The sequence below is a fragment of the Ascidiella aspersa genome, chromosome 3 (assembly GCF_963924565.1).
Source record: "Ascidiella aspersa chromosome 3, kaAscAspe10.2, whole genome shotgun sequence".
Taxonomy (NCBI): domain Eukaryota; kingdom Metazoa; phylum Chordata; class Ascidiacea; order Phlebobranchia; family Ascidiidae; genus Ascidiella; species Ascidiella aspersa.
In genome coordinates this window covers 35,121,822-35,145,850 of record NC_139449.1, presented here as the reverse complement: position 1 = coordinate 35,145,850, position 24,029 = coordinate 35,121,822, and the positions used below count along the sequence as shown (strand labels likewise).

The following is a 24,029-nucleotide window of genomic DNA, read 5'->3' as shown; positions in this document are numbered from 1 at the left end:
GCCCATACAGAAGTCGGAAGCATTTTGGACGTTATGAATATATCTTCAGATATTGACCGGGGGTTGTAGTAAGAATACCAAAGCCCATACAGAAGTAGGTAGCGTTTTGTGAACGTTTTCAATAAATGCCAAAATAATAGCTGGAAGTTGCTGCATTTAGACGTAGAATGAACACAGAAGTATTTTGAACGTATCGAATCTATCTTAACATAATTGCTGGAGGTTGTAGTTGGAAACAGGGGAACGTTTCAAATGAGGCTTTCCCCATTTTCAACATGTTGATAAACAAAATCTCTACCACATTTTCCTGCAAAATAAACTCACAGAACGTGTTGCTTTTCAGCGGCAAGTTTAACCGTATATTTGTTCGCGTAATTTCGGCGAATGAAGATAATGAAAGAAAGAAAACGACGGACAAGAAACCAAAAAAAAAACGACAAAACAACCTTCTGCGCAACGCAAAGCAATAGAACTGCTTCAATATTTTTAATAATAATAATAATAAAAAAAATAACAATAATAAAGTTTAATAAGGAGAACGTAAAACGTAAAAATAATAATTACTAATAAAAATATCGAAACAACACGGCGACAGCTTCCTTGATAGGTTTTCACGTTGAACAGCGAATGGGGCATTTTTTGTACAATTTACCGAAAAAAAGGGATTTGGAACAATTTAAACGACAATCAATTAAAAAAAAGTCTGCTGCTTTTAGCAATCCTAAAAATACAGCCCAATTTTTTTAATTTTAAAAAAGAGCTTTCACTTAGCATAATATGTGGCAAATGGTGCTTCTATGAAGATAATTAATTTTTCACGATCGTTGTGCCTTCTTTTTGTGTTCGAAAATAAAACTTTGCAAAAGCTACGGCTATTGGATGAGCAAATAGACATGTTTTTTTCAATCCTATCGCATTTTTTCCGCTTTTTTGAGGGTAATCGTAAATTAAAGCATAGGCACAAAAAATATAATTTTGAGGGAGATATTTAAAAGGCAAGGGGGCATTACGCAAACTATAGGTGTTTTGGGGGATAAATGAGGGGGGTATGGCCACTACATGACGTCACACGTATACCCCAGTGGCTCTGGAAAGCAGTATTGAGGTAATCGTAGATCGTTTGAGATACATTTCATTGAGTAAAAGGCGTGGGTTACGGCGCTACGCAGTTGCTAATAAGTTGAAAGAGTTTCAGGGCATTTTACGCTAGACCTGTCAAACGCAGAGGTCGAAATTTCGCAGGTTTCAATCGTGCTCGAGCCCGGCATTCAAAAAAAGGTACGAGGCAACACAGGCCAGAGAATCAATGTTGGAAACCGTTTTTAACAAAATCGAAACCGTTTTAAATGGCCGACTTTCGCGAGAGTTCGTATTTTTCTTTTCTACCCTGAATACTCGGCTGATTTCGTGGGAAGGGAAAACAAAGGAGAAATGGGCTTTAAGTAGCACCGAATATCGGTCAAGTGGCCGACAAAATGGCGTCGAAACTTTGCAAGGGGACAAAAAACTTTTGGGCTGCTATTTGAGCTTTTTTGGAAATTCAGGCGAAAACTTAACTTTACTGCGAAATTTAAAAAAAGTTTATTAGAATATTTTGACTAGGTATGTCCGATAGTGTCAGATCTTTACTAAATGCACTTCAGTCACTGATTTGAAATACCTTGACTTTACTGAAGCGAAAACGGGCCGAGGGAAGAACCAAAAACGGACTCAAAAGACGATTTGGGGTAAAATTAAGAAAAAAAAGCTGGAAAACTTGAGAAAACGGGCAGATCAGAAAGCAAAACAAAGGACTGTTTCGTGTTTTGCAACGTCAACAAAATAAGCTCCAGATTATTTCAACCGAGCTTTATCGGCGAAACCAAAAAGGGGGCGGCGAAACTGCTTCGGACAACCACAAAAAAACACGCACAAAAAACGGGCATAAAAAAAAAATAAAATAACAAAAAAAGTACAAGAAACATCGCGCAAAAAAATCAGAAAAAAACACGCGTCGCTACGTGTTAAATAGCACCTCAAGCCAGCATTCGCAGAGGGTGATACACTGGCGTCTGTACTCGAGTCCCCAGCCCTTTACGAAGCTGATACGAATCGAGCTGCCGTCGAACCGCGTTTTGGCTCGGTGTCGCTGTTCAGCTCGCTTCTCGGCTCTAACGCGTTCAGCCAAAGAAAAGCTGTAGACTTTGGCGCAGTGGCCGGGCTGTAGTTTGTGGATGAGGGGGGTCCGGGCGTCCAGGGGCTCCAGGACGGGGGAATGGACGAAGGCTGAATACTCCCCTCGGTTGTGGAGCCACACCTCGCCCTTGATGTCGTCCAAGGCCAGCGTAACGCCGTTGCCGATTAGACGACGAACCTGGTTGGGAAAATTTAATATTCAATTGATTTTTGTGTTTTGAGTATAAAGTATAAGACAACGACAGCGAAAGGGCCTTACGGTCATCAAGTCGAGCTGTCCATAAAGTGTTCAACGTTTAAGGTATTTTGTTGGGGTAAGACACTGAAATGTTATTTAAATTTCATTTTAAATTGATCTATATTCTAACCATTTCCAAGGCATATAAAAATCGTTATCGGTATCAGGTAGCGCTTGTAAAAAATTAAAGAAAGCAACAAGAACAAATAACGCATCCTTCCTTCCCCCTTCCCAAAAAACATGATTTTAGCCATTTTCACTATATTTATGATTCCGAGATAAACCGAATTGGAAAAAGGTACACAAAAGTGCTTTGTGGGACGGTTGCTGAGTCGGAGTCGGACTCGGGGCTCGAGTAAGACTTCGTAAGATCACCAGAGTCCGACGTGCGCATGGCAGTACCAAATGTGAAACCGTTAAGGCAGTAAATTGTAAAGGTGGAATAATATTTTCCAAACTCGTATTGTGTGTGAGTGAGGTATATGATACCTTTAGGAGTGTATTTCTGTATATCCACCGTATTTTAGTTACGTAAATGGGTGGAATACGGGCTCGGGACTCAAATAATCTGCAAATCTGGCCAGAGTCTGGCTAAAGGATTTGTTTTAACCGACTATGCGGCCAAAGCAGATTTGCAACCGGAAATTGTGTAAAATGGCGGTATACAGCATATTTTCCCTAAAAATTGATTTTCAGTTGCAGTTTAAAATCAAAGTACCACTGCAGCAACATTGCAACATATATATATTTTTTTTTTGTTTTGGCAGTAATGTTTTTTCAGGGGGGCAGCAATATTTCGACATTATCAACATATATATATTTTTTGGGGGCAGAAATATAAATATATATAATTTTTTTTTTAATATTTTTAGGTAGCAATTTATCTCTTTTTAACTGCAGCAATACATTTCGTTATTACCTTGTGCGAATCACTGTCGTTGGTCGCTACAGCCGACAAACAGAACCCTTCGCCCTTGGCCTGTTGGTCGAACACGTCCACGTGACTGTGGTTGACTGGGAACAACCTTCCCACACGACTCCGCCGCTCCCAGTAGGCCAGAGAGCACCAGGTCTTGCTTCTGCTGCGAGTCGTAACAGGGTAGGGCGAGCGAGGCGATGGGACGATGTCTTCGCTCATGGATTCTGTGAGAAAAATGGACAATTATGTTTTGAGGATTTGGGGTGGTTTTGTAGAAAAATAGGAAAAACCCAAAAAATGGAAAAAATTTGGTGAAAAAAAATAGGGAAATGGTGTTAATTTGTGGTTTTCGAGTTGTTTCGAAAAAATAAAATATAAAAATTAAAAAAAAGGATGTTTTGCGGTTTTGGGGTTGTTTTAAAGAAAAATAAAATAAAAAAGAATAATTTCTACATTCTTTCAATTTTTTGTGCAGACCTAAAACAATATTTTGCAATTTTTTTGAGATTTTCGTATTTTTTTTCATTTAAATCAATATTTTTTGAGCTGGAAGAATCGCATTACGATTTACAAAAAAATTCATTTACAAATTTCGAGCTGTCGGCTTAAAATCGCGACCCTTCGACAAACTTTCGCATAGCTGTAAATTGTCGGGATTAGGATGTGATTTTTAAGTTTCATGACCTTCACGATTTTTCAAGAAATTGTGCGATTTTTCGACTCGCATTACCACCAAGAAGAGGCTCAAAATTCTCGGGTTATCGTTGGCATTACGATTTTTCGCCAGCTTGCCCAACGACTAAGGCTCGTGTTACAATCGTTGGCAGATCTGGCAAGCTGTTGACGCCTTAAAAATTTAAAGCGACGCGCAGATAAAATACAGGCAGGATCTGGTGTGTGACTTTTTTTTAACCTTTCATAACCCCAGCTGTGTTTTTCTGGACTGCTTTAAAAATTTTTTACCATTAAATGCACGTTACTTCAACAAATGCGTGTCAAATCAAGGAGTGATATGTTTTCAACTGTTAAACTAAAAGGGTCGCGGAAAAGTTTAAAGTGGTAGCAGACTGAAAAGTTTGAAAATACACACAAAGACTTTGCGTCCTTTTAACGATCTAAATTGGATAACTAGACGTTTTTTTTATATAATTTGAAAACAAAACAGTATATAAATGCCATGGTCAACAAACAAACAAAAATTGGTAAAAAGTTGATCGTTCTTAATGCACTTTCTTAATATATAACTTAAGCTAAACATAATAAAATAAGATTTAAACCAATGCAATTACGTGAGTGCTAACGTAAAAAAACAAAACAATTTTAAAAGCGTGAACGAACTTTCGCCAGGTTAGACGCCGTTGAAAAGATATGGAGTATTATGGAGTACGACATAGGTGCGGTTGGCACTTAACTGGCACAAAATCACTGTGACGCAGCTAGAACATCGCCCAGGTGCATTTCAACAGCAGTGAGCTTTGCAATTTCGCCCGAACCCGGGTCTCCGACTAAATTGCGTCTGACACCGGCGAGAGAAACACTTTGGTGCCGAAAAATGGCCATTTTTACTGTGAAAAATTATACATTTTTTATCATCTGCGCTTTTCCATAACTTTAACCTTTGGTCAGCAAACATAGACACCCAAAAAATCAGCTAGCTCCAATACATAAACCAACAAAATCGGCCTGAAAACCCTAAGAATGATTTAAAATCAAAAGAGGCCGACCTTTTTTTAAGCGGCCACGTAATATGGCCGATTTGCAGTTGCCCTGGCGGCAAATTGGCCGCTATCAAATACGGGATCGTTCCCCAGCGGCCGGTAGAGCAACGACCGCTGTTCAGTTATAATGCTGCAGTTGTTGTACAGGTGCAAGCGGGCCTAGCTGTCAACATATTTCCCCCCAAGCGAGCCAACACCGCATACGCTCGCCTCTCGGGTTCGGGGCTTTGGCTTGGCGTTTTGTTTTGTTTAAGGCGGATCGGTTACTGGCCAAAATACCTTGCACATAGATCGCCATCTTCGAGTCGGTTCTTATCCGCTCTAGAGAAATGACGCGGGCGCGACATTCGGTTAAAAGTCAAGGGTTTTTTTAACTTGGAATTTATTCTTCGCTAGTGGTTCTCTTTAGTTTCTCGACTTGCGGTAGACCACGTTAAAAAACTCGCGGGACACTTTGCGCATTGTAAGAATATCAAAGCGCATACAGAGGTAGGTAGCATTTTAACGTTTCGAACAATCTTAAGATAATGGCTGGAGGTTGTAGTCAGAATTCACATAAATATCAAAGCCCATACAGAAGTAGGAAGCATTTTGAACGTTTCGAATAACTCTTTATTCACTTTCAACATTCATTGGTCTTTCAATTGAAATCCACGAATACACAACAACTTTTGACCGTTGTGTTTTATGAGTTTTTGTTTAATGCGACATTATCGTAAGATAAATATACAATCTAAGAAGCGTATCACACTGTTTAAGCAAAGACCAAGAATAAATAACAATAAACAATAAACGTGTACCTTAATGCTGGTGCGAATATTTTGGGATTATTTTTACTGTGACGTAAGTTAAAAAAAAACGTTAGAAAAACACTAGTTTAAGCGTATTTTTAGCTTTCTCTGGGGCGAGCAACAAATTCAAACGCTCTCTCGCCCTAAACCACATTGGACTGAAAGCGTGGGGGCATATACATTTCAAAAAGCGGAGTCGCAAAACTCGGGAGGGCGCGGGCAGGCATTGAGCTACCAACGGTTTTGTTCGGATAGTAAAGCGGGCAAAAAGCAATTCCGTAAACGACTGAGTGTAACGTCCCTTTATACAACCTATACAGCCACTGTAGCTGAAACGAACGGGCTCACCTAATAGCTCGCTACCCGGCATTCCAAGGCACATGGGGGGAGGGGGGGGCAGGCCAGGTGTCCGCTGTACAATGACAACGCGTCTAGAAGGCCAGTAATGTGTCGTAATCGCCGGTCAGGGCGCGTAAAACAAATGGACTCGCAGCGCGGAGCTTGCGGCTTGACTGGGCAGTGGCACCTGGACGATTTGCGACGGCTTCTTCAAACGCTGGCGTTTCGACCGGGAATTTTGTTTCGTTTTGTTTGGCGGTTTTTGATATTTTTTGGTGCTACTGTAGCAACCTGTGGTGGTTTATTGAAAAAGGCGGGGAAACTGTGTTTTTATTGTTTTTTTCAGCGTCTTTGGTATCCCATGCCGTTAAAACTCAAAAATCGGTAAGGTTGAAACACATTCGTCTTGAACCATTTTTTCAGCAATTTCGCCATTTTTGTACACCAATTTATTAAGCTTTTTTTAGTCTATTTCCAGTTTGCGTTGTTTAAACATCGTGTTGCGGCCTAAACAGTCAAAACAGGAGTTTTTATTTCGCATGCATATGGCAACAGTCCCCATTACATTAAAGTTAATAAATAACCAGTTATAAATTGAACGATTTTAAACATGAATTTTATACACCTTTCCATTATTTGGTTTATTTTCAACAGCCACTTAAAGAATATTCTGTGCTGGCTGATTGGTGTTCAAAGCGGTGCACCTCTCAAGCTATTATAAACCTAACTTTTCTTATACTAAACATTTTTTGGGAAAATGTGTTCTGCCTGAGAAGCAACATAATAACAAAATGCATTGGTGCTAAAAACACAAATGGAAAAGGCTGCTTTCGAACCGGCAAAAGGTCCAGCTGGTTTCGTGCCATTTTGCGGTGATATGTCACAAAATTGGTTATTTTAGTTGTAAGGTCGCTGCTTCGTATATAGGTGGCTAATTTAATGAATCTAAATGGCCGTATTTGTCCAATTCTAAATAGGGTGATCAGGTGCCTCTATACATTAATTCTCGACAAGCTTTCGCACAACCGTGCTTCATTACGTCAAAGTAGAAAAACAAAATTTACAATTTTTTTTTCTATTTTGACCCGATAAAGCACGGTTGTGCGAAAGCTTGTAAGAATCAATACAATTTGTCTATGTGTAATACCACTGATTACCTTTATATAACAAAGTAAGTGATACCTGTAAGTACAGCATAACTAGGGTATAACCCAAGGTATAACCGAAGGTGTCCTATGGCCAGAAGCGGCGACGGTCTCGCTAGACAAGAAGAAGACAAATACAATTTGGCCAATGTCCATGTTTAGTGCCACTGATTAACCCAAGATAACAAAGTAAGTGATGCCTGTGATGTAAGTATAACTAAGGTATAACCCAAGGTATAAGCCATCCAGTCCTATGGCCAGAAGCGGAGACGGCTTTTGTATCGCTAGACAAGAAGAAGATAACGCATCGGTCAAACAAAACACACAGTTGAGTGGCTCGGGCCTCGCGCGCGCTGGTCACGCACCACTGGGCACGAGCAGTCACCTGAGAGGGCGGCGGGGGAGTGTAGCGCGGTGAGGGAACGGCACCGGGGTGAGATAGTCACGCGAGGGAGAGAAAGAGAGAGAAAGAAGAGCCGGGATGCGTCGGAGCCAAGCCCGGGCGGACAACATTGCTTGTTGTACAAGGCTTGCTCGCTTAGAACAAACAGCCGACGCCGCCGACAACGATTTTTCGGCTTTTGGCGAAAATGCCGCCCAGGTAGATTTGAAGTTTGGCATGCAGGGATACAAGGATGCTTCGAAACCCTTGTAACAGCCCCGATTTGGGCTGGTTTTGCATCATCTAACGCGAAAAGAGCATTTTTGTTAACTTTACATCACTAGTGCAAAACTAACGACCATAATTGATCGAATATTTAAAAGACATTTCACGGGTAGATTGGGAGTTTGGCATGCCGGGATACAAGGCAGCTTCGAAACGCACAATCACCCCGAATTTGCGCCGTTTTTAAACCTTTTAACGCACGACGAGCATTTTTGGTAACTTTACATAAAAGGCGATTGGAGCTCACCTTATGACGATAATTAATCGATAGTTTACTAAACATCTAACAGCTAGTTGCTACTAGGTCTCTTAAAAAACGCACAATCGCCATCATTTCGAGACTTTTTTGCATCTTTTAAGGCAAAACGATCACTACTTTGAACTTTACTTTTTTGCAGGCCATTTTTGACCGTTTGAAGTACCGCGATTTTTTGCCGTTCTAGTGCCGACGAAGCCAGAATAGGGTGAAGAACCGGGCGAGCAAGTTACTTTTCATAAGGTTTTTCAAAGGCATTTCAATACGCAGATCAATTTAGAGACTTCAAAAGATTCACGACTGCGTGGCAACCCTGCTTACAAAAAAGTTTTAACAATGAAAGTGCTTCCCAGCAGTCAGACTTGTGTTCGAACCACAGGCCTCCTAAACTCATCAAAAAATCGAGTAAAACGATTTGCAAAAATCGTCCAATGGATTTCAAACCTAGCCGTTATAAGGTAGGGCTGAGATAGTTTGTTGATGGGGTAGGCATGGGTAACACTCACAACATGTTTAGGGGTTACGAGGCGGGGTGGTGGGTGCGGTTTCAAGTCACAGTCTTTCTATTGAAACGTTGTCTGTGCCGGTGGTTTCGAAAAAAAGCCGCCACAGAGCTATTTGCTAGTTTAGAAACGTGCTAAAACGCAGTTGAAGCTTTTTAAGCGCTCGCCGGATGTGCAAGCATTTGGGACTTCAAAACACTATCTTAAGCAAATATTTTACTATTAGTCGTGTGTTAAGGGCAACTGAAAATACACCTGATTGTTTGATAATCAATTTAAAATCCAAAAAGGTCGACTAGAGTTAACATTAACTGAAGATGATACAAGAAAATTGAGATGACTTTTGGCTTTGCAATTCATTATCAAGCTACTTAAATATCCGTGCTAGATATGTTGAATATAAATAAAGAACTATTCGAAACATTTTAAAAATATATGATACCTACTTCTGTATGCGCTGCGATATTCTTACTACGTCTTTCTACAACTTCCAGTGATTATTCCCCAAAATGGTAACATCGAATTTCGTCAAAATATAAAACGAAGTTGTCTATTAGTTAGTCTGACTTCAAAAAAGACCGCAAAGAGTTGCAATGCATCGGCCGTGTACGCAAGGAGCGCGCGCGGGCCGGGTACGCAAGGGCAAACAATTGTGACACACAAAAGCGGCGCTGGCCCGGGTATCAAAGTAGACACGGCGAAGTGAGGAGCCTGTTTGCATAAACGTCGCCCGCTCGACAAAATCAAACAAACATGCCAGCGCGGTGCGATACGGCTGAGATATGGTCGCCACGTCTTTTCCTCTATACGTCAAGCCGCGCTAGTCGCATTGGCCGGAACACACAGCTAGTAGAAATGCGGTCTTTTGCGGGTATTCGCCGCGAAATGGTTAGTTTTGGTGTTTTTACGGGTTTATTTCGACTGTGATGTGTGTTGTCTTTTAGGCGTTGGGTATAAAATAGCAGTGCTACGAAATTAAGTGCTTTATACTTTAATGTTCGTTGCGTCTTTAATACGTTTTATTGGTAACTGAAGTTAATGTAGGACGTAGTAAGAATATCAAAGCCCATACATAAGTAGGTAGTATTTTAAATGTTGCGTATAAAGAATGGGGCTTTGATATTCTCAGTACGTCTTACCTCAACCTCCGATCATGAAGCCCCTGAATTTGATGCTATAAAGTACTTTCGAAAGCCAATCATTTTGTCCCACATCAAAATGGATCTTGTGGCCGACAACACAATTTTAGAATGGCAAGCATAAAACCGGCAAATTCAAAAGAGTTTACCTGACTTAATTTATTTATTTTTCGCCGTTTTCCAATTACGATTGACAAATAGCAAGTGTGAATTGCCTCTATACAATTAGCGTCAAGCGCCTGGTGGCTTAGCAATCAAAAATACATAAAAACATTTTCAATCAACTTCATTTTCAATCAACAACGATTTCACTAAAAAAAGCATGATAGCAATATTCTTTGCTGCTATAAGAATGAACGCATTAACTCACCGTTTGAACTAAAATAGTTGGGTTTTCATTTCAATAAATAAACCATTTTAGCGAAACACAACTAGGCAGAACTAATGCCATAACCTTTCTCTCTGAATTTATAGAGTTTGACAAAAAAGACCTGTTTTCGTTTCGTCATTTAGTTTGACTATAACGAAAAAGTAGAAGAACTGGCCAGGAAAAGGAAATTACACCAAGCACCACTAGTACACCCAACTTTTTTGTAATTGCCTATGAAGGGACTTTACAGGTGCCAGTTTGAAATACGGGCCCATAAATAAATCAATGGGGCAGGCCGTTTGGGGGAGAAAGGGAATCGAGAAAGATAACGCGAGCGTCGTATTGTCTGCGTGATTGTGACCTCACTATGGGGTCGAACAGTGATTGAAATGCTTGTTATTTTCATTGAACATTTCAAGTACTGAATCGCACAATTTTACCGGTTTGCAAATTAAGCTTATTGATTTCGACATTAAAAGCGGTAAAAAAAAGAAAATGGGGCGGAAAAACTGAGCGAAAAAAGGTGGAAAAAGTTGAAAAGCATAGTTGAAAAAGTTTGCTTTTTTTACTGGTATTTAAAGGAATAAAAATATGGCAAAATCTTCTAAAGTTAAGTACACCATTTAAACCGTTGTTGAAAATAGAAGTCTGCAGAAAGTCGCAAGAGCTTTTAAAGTTTTAAACTGGACAAATCCCGAAAATATTTAGTTTAAAACTTTTACTTAATGTGTTCGTAATAAAAGTTGCTATTCGAAATGGATATTTAATCAATCCAGGTCAAAAACATAAAAAAAATTCACGGCCTTTGTGTGGAAATTAGTCTTTATTTGAAATTTTTATTTGATTTAAAATTTAAACTGACCAAGGGCCAGGACTCTTGAAGCATGGCCTAACGAATCCATAAAATCAACAAGCAACATAACCCGGTGCTTAACAGGATGTCGTAAACTTGCTAGCGGATGTCACAAGGTGCTCAGGTCAACAGAGATGCCTAACACCTTTATCTGAGCTGTAAAGCATTGCGAAAAAAAGGAAGGTGATTTTTTTAAGCGACCACGGTTCCTAACCTTACGCGTCTATTATCTCCAAAGGCCATCATCGTCAACGCATATAGGGACACTTCTCATAGCACACCCCTTTGTAGTCCAAAGTTGTTACAGATGACGTCACAATGCGACGCTGGGGGTATTCCGCGTGCGCGAGTGGAGGGAGGGGGTTCGCTTATCGCCTGGGCGTGGAACCGAACGGCGCCAGGGCCGGAGTCAGGCGCGCCGGCCTTGCGTGTAAGCGCCGGGGAGATTAGGCAATCGTAAACAGAAGGATATGAGTGATTTGGCGAGTTCTTGGCGTGAGCTGAAGGCACCAAGGGACCAATTAACAGCGCCGTGGCATTACGAGGCCCGACAGCCTTCTCGTATCGTCTCCTCTTGTTTATGGTCTAGAAGTCGCGCTGGCGCCAAACCGGGCATCGTGGTAGGCGTTCGGGCCCGGGCAAAAGGTTACACTTTGGAGCATAATGGTGGTTGGAGGTTGTAGTATGACGTTGTAAGGATATCGAAGCCCATACAGAAGTAGGTATCATTTTGAACATTTCGAATAAATGATATTCGAAAACGTTTAAAATTTAGAATAAAAGTTATTCGAAACGTTTAAAATGCTACCTACTTCTGAATGGGCTTTTAAACTTCGTTTTGTCAAGTTTTTGAGTTGTATCGCATTCTGCGCACAAATCTCGCAGTAAACAACCGCTTTTGGTAAGTTTCGGAAAAACATTTTTGGTTTGTCCTCTGTACCTTAAGTTCGCCTATAATCGCGGTGTAACTAATTCAAATGTATGCACATTTTAAACTAGCTTTCAAAGAAAATATACTTTAATAATTCGAAATGGCGTGTAGCTCAGCACATTTTATTTCAATTCTAAAAGTGAAAATTACAATTTTATAAGGAACTAGAATTTTCCCCATAAGACCTATATAACTCTGCCGAAATATTTTAGCAAAAATGTCTTTTTTCAACCAAAACAATAACAAGGTCTTTGCTTGGCCATCACCAACATCACGACACGAAACGATTTTTTTTTTTTTTTTTTTTTTTTTTTTTCCGAATTGCTTTCATACTTCAAACCACCTTAGCCAACGAGACGCGCGAAAACAATTTCTTGCCCAATAGCTTAAATGAAAGGGAAAGAAAGTCGAACTTGTGACCTAGTGATTGGCGCTGGCAGTAAATTACGACGAAACCCGGAAATTAAAATGACAGAGATTGGCGTTTGGAGAGACACTTAGCGTCAGGCCAACAAAGCTTGACGTGACACCTTTTTTCCTGGCGCCAAGCCTTGACGTTTAAGCAGTGATTAAAATGGAATGTCTGCGAAAAGCGTTATTCACTGTTATTTGAGATCGCGCAAAAGAATTCACCCAAACGTCACTGTTATATAATAAGCTGTTGTCGAAGCCAGTTTCAGCAAAACAAGGTGTGCTTTGGCCCTAAACTAAACTTAGGTCCAGCTGAAAAATTATCGTCTTTTTATTAGAGATGGACCGATATTACGTTTCTGGACCGATACTGATACTCAATTTTTTGCAGTTTGCCAACCGGCACCCGATCCCGTTTATTATTATTTATATACCTGAAACATAGTCAAAATTCAAATTAATAGAAAAAACATTTTTTTTGAGATTATCTACCCATATTTATTAAACTCTTATTTTGCATGTTAAAATGGCATGATGCTAAACAATTTTTTTTAGGCCAACAAAAAACTGTTTGTTTTCCGAAACAAGTACATATATTTTGGCAGTAAAATATGAGCCAAAATTCATCGATACCAATATATCGATAAAGGCGAAGTATTGGCCGATATTATCGCTAAACCTATCTCTAATTTTTGTAACTCCATTTGCAGAATGAAGGTCATTTAAGCAAATAAGCCTCTAAAACCTACGTAATTGCGTTTTGCTGGCAGAATGTTATCTTTGCAAAAAGTAAAGTGCCCGATCAAACTCACAATAAAAAAACAACAAAAAAAAGTAAACAAAATTGGCCTAAAATTCAAAACACAGTGGATTCAACAGCTGTGTGACCCTTTCCTAGGGTTGGGTAAAAGACAATGCATCCAAAGGGGGGACCTGACCGCACCCAAAGACATGCCCTAACCCCTAATGGCCGAAACGTTATTTTGGGTTCGAGCAAATTGGCTTGGCGCTAGGCAGGTGTACGAGTCTTCGGATGAGTGGTGTGTTTCGGATGAGCAGAAAACTGAAGTATTTTAGAAAGTTAAATAGGGGAGGGCGGTCTTCGGGGCTGATTGCGTCGTATTTTTGTTTATTTCAAGCAAACATATTTACGTTCCCAACTAGGGATGTCCAATACTTGGCATTTTATTCAGATAAGAATACCTGATATTTTGAACAAAAAGTTTCGCGATCCCATCCTATACCAAATGACGTCGTTACTATGCTTAAATAAGTATGAAATTGAGTGGCTCAATGGCATTTGCTTTAGATTATAAGGCCAAAATTTGCTTTAACCTTGGGAAAGTTAGATACTCCCATTTGCCACCTACTATTTTTGGATAATAAATTTACTTTAAAGGCGAATAATTGTTGCATTGGATCACAACTTATAGCTAAAATTCCTATAATAATTTGGTATGGGATCGGCACCGATAACACCCTAGTATCGGGCGAGTATTGCCGATACTACCACTTGGCATCGGAAATCGGCTCCGATCTGATATTATCGGACATCTCTATCCCCAAATATACACCCCAAAAAATAGTGTGAAAGGCGTACTAAGTGGAAAAAATTGCTTTTCAAGATTAATAGCGTCTGCTTCGCCTTAAATCGCAGACAACGATGTTCGCGGGAGAATAAATAAGGAAATAAGCGAGTGATTTAAACCGAAAAAATACGATAATTTTGCGATCATTTTGTTTTTAAAGTTGATTTTTATAAAAAACGAAAACTTTAAGGCTGCAACGAAACGAATTGGTCAAAGCGTGAATATGAAACTGTAGCGTTTAAGAGAGGCGGCGTTTTCATTAAAGCCCAAGAATTTGACAATATCGCGCGTGGGAGACCGTAAGAAAAATAAAACAGACAGATCACACACGTCACACGGGCGAAATAGCATAACGCCAATCTCTGCCGTTTTACACGTTTGACGCGCAAAGCGATCAATAAAAGTCTTGCCGTCACAGTTGGCGAAAAACACGCAACAAAACTGTCGTTCGCGGTTCAATAAACAACTGAATTTTGCGAGTATTTATTTTTTTGGTCTTCATCCCCAAATTGGGATAAAGCTTCCTAGGTCGGCCGTAAGCACGCACTTTTTTGTCGACATACTCTCGGCGTAAATCAGTGACGTAGCAGCTGTGACGCAAAAGGTGACGCATATTTGCTCTGGCAAGTTACATATCCGACAAGCAAGAAAACAAGTAACACGGCTCTTGGTTGATAGACGTATTTGTCTTTAAAAGAGTTTTCAAACAGACCAAAATGGTTAAAAATGCAAAACAAAAAACCTTGGTCGAGGATATGAGCCTTGGGGAAATACATTGGAAAACGCCTAAAAATTGAGACCGTAAAACAAAATTTCCTAACTTTAACGATCACCTTAAAAACCAACCCTTAAACATTTATACTCGAATATGGATCTTAAACAAAGATTTGTTTGAAAACGGATCTTATCTATTCTATAATAGGGTGTATCTTTATAGAATCGATAACCATCGGCGGCAGGTTTTAGCCAGTCGATCACTGCTCCGCTGACGCGTATATTACAGGAACTGATGATGCCACTTTGGCGAAATATATTTTCCTTTAAACAAAACGTCTGATCCTGTTTTTACTCATGTTTTTAACTACGAGTTTTACTTATCTATTCTATAGTATTTCTTAAGTATAAGTGCCTTTCCAACGAGTAAGATTGGAGCGATAATAAATAATTTTCAAACAAATGTGGTTAGCTTTTCATCGCATTTCTGCTTGTGAAACAGTTTGCTCAACTAAGTATCACACTTTTGTTGGCTAATCAAAACATTGCTCGTGATTGGATGAGTTTACCAGTTATGATAAGATTTACGATTCTTTTGTGATGCAAATGACTTGGACATTTTTTGCAAATAACTTGAAAAAGCGACTTGTTTACAAACACTGCTCATCAATCTCACGCACCCACGAACGTCGAACAAGGCCCATCTTGTCGGGGTCAATGGTGGGGTCCAGGCTAGCCTATAAGGAGTCCAAGCCAAGACGCGGGCGCTTAAGCTCTTAATTAATGCGCTCGCTTTCGGGAAGCGAATGGCGCCTAGTCGCGCTGCTAATCCGCTACTTTCGCCGCCCATATATGCCAGAATGTCAAGGCTGCGATTCGGCAGCGGCGCCAGTAGACTGGCTATTATCCGCTGCCCGATTTCGGCGGTCTTTGAACTGGCGTCGTAGATCTTGGAGCGAGTTTTAATTGCGGCCCGTTTGCCTTTCTCTTTCTTTTACGCTAGCCGCCGCGAACGCTGATTAGAATCGGCAATGTGCAATCGAGTGGTGATTCGCCCGAGCGAGCAAACGCCCCAGAATGCCGGCGTTATTTTTAGCCGACAACGACGTAAACTTTCTGCGGCGCGATTAGCTTAAAATTAACTTTAATACAACCAGGGATGCTTGATACTTGGTGAATCGTCTTGAAACCTATACGCGTGTTTTACATGAAACTGTGCAGACGTCCGATCTCATAGCTATCAGGCTTGTCCGATAATATCGGTTCGGAGTCGATGCCAAGTGGTAGTATCGGTACTCGTCCGATACTAGGGTGATATCGGTGCCGATCCGAGGCCAAATTAATAAAACAATTTAGGCCGATATTTTCGATCCGAAAAGGCTCTTCTACATTTCACCAAACATTAGTAAGTCAACAAAATTAGAGGGGAACTAGACTTCTTGTTTTTGCAGAATAATAAAAAAAACAATTTGCCGTTGAATGTTTCGACTTTGCATTTCAGCTATTTAGATTGGTTGAAAATAGTAATGGCGCCAATGCAAAATATAGCGTCACGCGAATAATGTGTTTGTGGGGAAACCGTGAAAATACTATGCGGATTACTTGCTTTACATTGGCGATTTTATCCCTAAATGATTCATTGCCGCCATTAAAATTCGCGTAGCCCCGTCGTCTTGTCACGAATGCACACATTCAAGTTTACCGCAACAGCGTTTGCTCTGGGACACTGTTAACAGCGACTTTGAACAGTTTTTAATTTATTCAAAGGGCTAAAAAGCTCGCGACAGTCGCGAGTGTAAACAACTTAATTTGAGCGTGTAAAAACAAGGTTTTTCGGGGATGTAGTAAAAGCGGTTTTGCGTAAATAGAGACAAAGTTGACAAGTTGAAAGCTTTTCAACCTGAAACGTCGCACTACCTAAAAAACTACACGATGTTCTGGCCAACTTGAATTGTATATCCGCTGCGTTTTTTAGGGTGAATCCAGAGGTTTTTTTTTTCTTATCCAAAAAAAAAAAATACGCATAAAAGCTATGCAACGTGAACAAAGGTTTGCTTTATAAAAAAAATCTTTAAATTATAGGTAGTGTTGTCGTAAAAGAATAACTACATATGCCTAATAGTACACCTGTTAAACCGAGTATTTTGGGGGACACGTGATAATTTTAAAGTGCAAAAAAAAAAAATGAAACGCAGTATTCGTAGAAATATCAAAGCCGTATATAAAAGTAGGTATCACTTGAACGTTTCACGGATAAGTCGTAAGATAATGGAGGTTGTAGTTAGACGGAGTATCAAAGCCCATACAGAAGTAGGTAACATTTCTAACGTTTCGAATATAACTTTAGTCATTTTCAGCATGTTTTAATGTTCCTACTACGCCTAGCTAAAACCTCCAACCGTTACGCGGGATTATATTTATACACGTAGTAATTTCGAAACGCAAACAGACGACGTAATGATGTCATTTTCGAAAGGGCAATTAATCGGGCGCACGCCTGGCGCTTTACGGATGTGGCCTTTTGCCCTCAAAGGACCTACTACAATCCACATCAAGCACAACGCAGTAGTATCTCTGACTGTTGGCGACATGTGGAGTGCCGGTCTACTAGCCTGTCAATCCGCCAGCGCTGGCTCGCAATAATAACTCTGGTCCTTTTGAGATCGCGCCGACGATAATTACGACACAATTACAGCGGCGATTGGCGACGCCAGCGTCGAAAGCGCTTTCCCACACTGGAATAGGACAATGACGCACGATCACACTGCCCAGAGGTTGTTTGGCCGTCCCAGGTAAGGCAAGCATGTTCCGAGTTTCCTATACCTTCTTTGAATTCAAAGGCACGAGCAATAGGCGGCAACTGCTTCCTAATTTCGACGATAGGGGCATCCTGTATTGTCCAAAGAGCTAGCAAAACGGCGCTAGATTTACTGTTTATCTAACGCAGCCTTCAATGGTCGGAATGGAATAGATAGGATAGTGGGAGAAAAGAACGCCAGGGCAAAAATACCTTCGTTTCCGCTTTTGTTTTGTTCTTTTGGAAGATGAATTTTTGGAGGAAAAATTGTGGTCTGCGCTTAAAAGTTTTGGCCCACAAAAACGCCAACAACGGATTTTTTTATGTATTTATCACACCAAAAGTGGTTTAGAATAGGCTTTGTAATGGGATTAATGGCAATCAATTATTAATATGTTTATATAAGATTAATTACTGGCCCACCGAAGTAGAGTAGATAGGATAATGTTAAAATTCCCAGGAAAAAATATCCTTTTTTTGCCATCATAATTATAGGATTAATTAAAGTTGTCCTACGTTTTTGTTTTTTTATTGAAATACATCAAGTTTTGCCTATTGTGGAAATGTGTTACACACATTTAAATTAAAAAAAAAACAAAAAAAAATCATTGCAGAATAAGATCTTTAGCTGTCATACCTTTAATTGGCCGATATTTCTATATATAGGGAGTTAGTTTATTGACAAGGTCCACCAAGAAACTTTGTTGAAAAAAAAGTTCTCCAATCTTAGTAGGTCACCGTGGGGGAGTCAATTTTGCAAAAGCAGCAAGGGCTGCAAAAAAGAAGGGCAATGGACTTACCTTGTTGGATATAGACGCCGTTGGACCCGGTTTCGGTTTCAGTATCCATACACATGTGGGATGATTCATCACCTGAATTATTTAACAGAATAATTAAGGATTATATTATACATAATTTGGGGTGCTTAGGGTGCTCCAAACCCCCCCAGGGAAACTGGGGTGCTCGGCCTACCTAAATAACATGAATCTTCATGAAAAGTACATAATATTAATGTTAAGGCATGCGTTTTTTTCCACAAAATTCAGATAGTTAGTCAATTATTTCCACAACTTAAAAAAACTAACTCTTCAAAACTTCGCATTTAAAACTATCTTTTTAGTTGCCATTTTGTGATGTCATTTTTTGCGAAAAAATTTGAGCCCTCCAGTGAAATGCAAAAGTGTCCATGATGCAGTAGTTAAACTAAAAGATAAGGTGTGAAATTCTACTATAATTTAAATGCACCTTAAAATCTTACTGCTATTGCAATACAAAATCACAAACAGTTCATGTGGCTTAGAACAAGCTTTAATTAATTGAAATTAAAAAATAACATTTGCACAAGTTTATTTTTTGTTTTAGTTAAGTATAAGAATAAAAGCTACATTTTTTCTATTTAAAAGTAAAAAAAAAAATTTATAAATTAAAAAAAAGATTCACCCATGATTAGCTAATGTGACACAGCATTCTTGTTGACCTAGCTATTCCTTACTCAAACAAGTGTAAAGGCAGGAGGCAGTAACTTAGTTTCGAGGAGTTAGCACGCAACCAATGTTGATCAGACCATAAATTCCTGGGCACTTTTATCACCAGCTTAGGGCTAACCTGGTAGTTTTTGGCAGTTTATTGGCGCGAGAGCTAAACAAACTTGTCCAGATTTTAGAGTCAATTAAACAGCCAAGAATATCAAACCGGCAATAATAAAAACGTTTGATTGACAAGTGTGTTTTTTTAAAGTTTATTAGGATGTGTTTGACAAATATATGCTCTAAAGTTGAGCATATATTTGTCAAACACATCCTAATAAATATGTTTTTTTCTATAATAAGTGTTTTTGAAGTGTTTTTCTTTGTAGCTTACCTTGACATACGCTGTCCTCGAAGTTGAAAAGAGAATGGAATGAGGTAAAAGGTATATCTGGAATTCACACACAGGGTTATACATATACATGATTCAGTATACTAAACCGAATGGTATGGAAAACAACAGTTTACATGAAATTAAACCATTTTAATTTCATTTAAATTTTGGTTTTGCATGTAAAGTGTACAGAAGACCTAATAGTTTTGTGGTAAATAGTTTGTAACATTAGATCAGAGGTTCGTAGACCCTTTTTAACTGCCCGGACTTTTTTAAAATACAACAAACTTTGTTAACAATACATTCTTTTTATTCAAACTGCTTGTGTTTTTAATGCTTATAATTGGAGAAAAGATATATAATTAGAATTAGAGCTATTGTTTAGTACTATTAACTTGCCAAATCATTCTGGTTTGACAGTAAATAAACACTAGAAAAACTATCTAACATTCCTTTAGCCAAGAAAATGTAGGAAGACGAAACAAAATCCTATTATATTGCATAAAAATACCGAAACTATCCCCAAGAAAAAACAAATGAACTTACCAAGAAATAAAGAATAGTGGAAAGGATTGAGGCAAACGGTGCTAGAATTACAAAATGGCATTTTTTTGACCGCGGTTGTGCTGTTTAAGTTTGGCCACCGGTAGGCCTTACAGACGACCATGGTGTGTTCGGCACTGCGTTCGTTCTCTTTCAACTTGGCGGGCAGTTCCACACAGGAGCTGCCGGTTCCGTCGCGCGACTGCAAGGCAAGGTTAAGTATATCCAATTGCGTTTGCTCGAAGCTCTCAATGATGGTTTCGACGGCGGCGAGGGTTGAACGATGACTGGGGTCCGGGCAGGGAATCACTTTGCTCTTTAACTTGGTTTTGAGCTGGCGTTTACGGAAGTAGGTCAACATGACATGACTGCAGGAGGCATCGGGTTGCGTGTCGCCTTCCGGATCCAGTTTTTTGCGTTTTCGTTTTCGACCGGCCACCTTTGCACATTCTCCAGCGAAAAGATCATAATAGCAAGGCGGGCATTTTATCATAAGATTTTTTTAACAAATCTAAAATCAATAGATAGTTTTTTTATAAAAGCCTATCTGATTGCATTACTCTAAAACAAATCATGTTAATTAAATCCAAATCTTTTAAAAAATCATGTTTCTACAAATTTATTAACAATTTAGTAGACCACTCTTTACTACTGTATTACATATAAGGCAAAAACACAAGTATAAACAAAACTATGTAGTACTGCTTAACAAATAATTTTGGTGTTTTTACTGTATACAGCTGTAATGTTGACACAAAATGATTGGCATTAACAAAATGTGCTAAAGAGCAATCTCTGCAAATACCTTAATGTTATGTTAGTGTTGAACACTTATTACATCCTCCTAATGCATTTAGTTTGAGTCGGCCGTATTTGCTATTAAGTTTTGCTGTGAAGCAAATATCAAAATAACACAACAACAAACAATTTCAGCCGATATCCGACCTTATACTAACAGACCCATAACTGCAAAATGTGCTGTACCACAAGCAGATTGTAATCAGTAGCTGACTGCTGCATCAGAGACCAAAAATGCTAAACTTATAAAATATACTGGGGCAATTTAAAGCACATCTTTAAATGTGTTTTGCTTAAAAGCAATGCAGTTAACATTTTAATAAAAAAACTTCAAATATCAAGTCCATACAAAAGTAGATAAGGGAATTCTTCATTCATTTTCGACATGTTCCTAAAAAATACTGGTTTACAAATCAAATCTGCTTGTTCAAAAGAAAATTAAATTCCATTGAAAAATCAACATAAAAACAAATGTTAAAGATGAAAAGAAGTAGTTTTTTTACAGCAACATTCTGACTATTAGGTGAGCAAAATATTCAGAGTTACTTAAATTTTTACGACGGGTAAGGTATTTACAACTATCTCAGATCAAACATTTCCTGCCTTCAAACGACAAACGCCAATAAAAGCTGCAAAAATCTGTCAACTCAAAAGCAATGCGCAAAGCATACGAATTGCGATGTTTCATTCTTGATCAACTCCTAAATATTCAATTTCCCAACAAATTGCGTTTCCCGCTCTTAAAGCAGTTCGCGTCTAGAATAATCTTAATTCCAAAACTCGTCGAAAGGTAGTAAAACCTTCGTCTTATCCGAGGGCGCAATAAAACGCTCTGCAATGTCGAGTGACAGGCCTCCAACTCTAAAAAACTGTTCGGATAATTGCGTAGGGCTAACGTCCCCGCGGGGATTTGCATTTGCAACTGGGCGGCTTGCCGCTAATTCGACAGTAACTGAACTTCAACTGCTATCGCCTACGCTTGCTGTTGCCTTTTTACGGCCGCTCTGAAATCCGCTGGCAGCGAAAAAAACAAATTTATAGCCTTTTTTAGCGGTGGCTTGTCGCCCGAAAAATACATTTCCTCGATTCGTACCAACACATTTCCGCGTCTCTATAGATTTATTCCATTGGTTTCGGGCGCGAGCTCTCTCGCCACAAGGCCGCAGTCGACATGAAGCTGAGATGCTTGTCGACGAATGGGCGCTTTACAAGGCCGTCGGTCGACTCACAGGCACCCCGCGAAAGGCCTACTGGCTGCGTCGTTTTTCTGGCCTCTCATATTGTCTAGACACGGCGGCGCTAGCGAACGTATCGCATTACTCGCTGTTCTTTTTCACTCCCGCCCGTAAACTGGCTTGCCGGCATTTCGGGCCGCTCCGCTCGCCAAAGCTACACACACGCACGCTGCTTTTTGTGTTACTGCTGCCCCTCATTCGCTCTCTCTGTGGTGGCCTTGTGCCATTTCAACCCCCGCTCTTTTTTCTCAGTGGACTGGCGACTTGTGGTCAGTCGACTTTACGCTGTACCTACAGCGCAAACTAAACCGCGAGAAAAAGTCGTTGTTCGGCCGACGGGCTCCGCAAACTGAAACTAAAAAGCATAGCGACGTCGCTGTATCTACTGTAAAGCTGCATTTAATGCGTCTGGGTTCAGATTTGGTTGTTTTGGCCTGGTTAGTAAAACGCTGCACTGCTTATCATATAACTCTTCCAAACGCTGTCATATGGTAATATTGCGGCAAATTGAAACGACAAAAATGCCTGAACAATGTTTATCTAAAACCGACACACTAATGGTATAGATAACAATTGTAGAGCATTCCGTTATTCAGTCTGTTTACACAATGTGTTTACTGTACATAATTGACAATTAATCCATTCTACCTACCTTTATAAGTTGGCTCTTATGCTTTTTTGTCGCTAGTTCGTTATTAAAATTTATTTAAATTCTATTAAACGATTTTCGTATATGAAAAGAAACGCATAGCTAAATGTTTTAAGAACGAAGTCAAGTTATTTTTGTACACCTTTGTCAATTTTATGCTAAATTAACTGCAAATTTAAAAGTAGAACTGCCATTGGATATAAAATATTTAGACGTCCTGGATTATTCCTTGATTTGGAAATTAAAACACGTCGAACAAAGAAATAGTTTGTTTAAGTTGTACCCAAGTCAATAAGCTGATTTTGGAAACGTTTTCTTAACTGACCAACATAAAAGTGCTCAAAATGAAATTTGTCTCCTTTTCTTTACAAATCGTGTTAACAGTTTTAATCACTAGATCTTTGTGACAAAATAAATGACACTCTTACTATAAGCAATCCTTGTTAAGTTGTAAATTGTAAGTTCCATGAACTTATTTTAAGTTGTCCCACGAGTGAGCACCCGTTTTTGACAAAAAATGTCTTCCCGAAAAACAGCTCCAAGTTGCTAATGAACTCAGTATAGTTGGAGTAACGACAGCCCAGCTTAGTGGCCCCAAACCGCCCGCGCCTGTTCGCGGTTTAGCCCCAGATTCCTTGCTGTTAAGGGGAGCTATTCTGGTGTTAGACGGATAGTGTACGGAGAGAATGAAGTGCGATAAAAACATACTTCGGATCCCTATCGACTGACTGCATTTACTTCGAGCAAGAAACAGATAATGTTGAGATTTTGATTCGCCAATTGACACAAACTTTATAATACAAAGTATAACCAATGTAGCTAGTTTATAATTCACTAGTTTCTATAGACCCGTGGTTCTAAAACTGGGCAGAGGAAGTTTCGCGGGATCCGCCACCTTTTAAATTATGAACTGCATGGTAGATTATATGAACATATCTTTATTAAGTTTCGATGATAATAAATTACTAAGAGGTTTTTGTACAGTTATTATGAAGCCTTATTCTTTTAAGGAAGCTAAGTAGGTCCACCAGGTAAAAAGGTTAAAATAAGGACCACGCTATAAACCAGTGGTTCCCGAACAATTTTTGACCTGTGGCAAACTAAGAAAATAAAGAAATATTCAAGCCACAATGCCTTCAAAACAATAATATCAGAACTTGACAATTGCCACTAAAACACGGACAATAGGTAATAGGCAAATTCCATAATATCATTATTTTTTATAGATAGTGTAGCCTACCTTCAACGTTCACTCTCACATGCTTGTCTGTATGCATTTTTGTAACACACAAAAAGTTTAGAGGTACAGTTTGAGAAGCACAGCTACAGTCGGTTAATGACTTTTGGTTACTCGACTTTTCGAGTAGCGAGTGCCGTGTGTGTTTACTC

General features: G+C 39.4%; 1 protein-coding gene across 2 annotated transcripts; it reads right to left on the bottom strand.

Annotated features, from left to right (window-relative positions):
* Positions 1-501: 501 nt before the first annotated feature.
* LOC146162708 (SMAD family member 7-like) lies at positions 502-20,496 on the bottom strand. Of its 2 annotated transcripts, none has more exons than XM_083384130.1 (5): positions 19,962-20,496; positions 19,416-19,472; positions 18,356-18,427; positions 3,333-3,556; positions 502-2,353 (listed from the first exon to the last, which is right to left on the bottom strand). In XM_083384130.1, the coding sequence occupies exons 1-5, from the start codon at positions 20,449-20,451 to the stop codon at positions 1,997-1,999; spliced, it is 1,200 nt and encodes a 399-aa protein (XP_083240256.1). In that variant the 5' UTR covers positions 20,452-20,496; the 3' UTR covers positions 502-1,996. The 2 variants fall into 2 exon arrangements, with proteins under 2 accessions (XP_083240256.1, XP_083240257.1); XM_083384131.1 differs by having other exon boundaries at positions 3,333-3,541.
* Between the last annotated feature and the right edge of the window lie 3,533 nt (positions 20,497-24,029).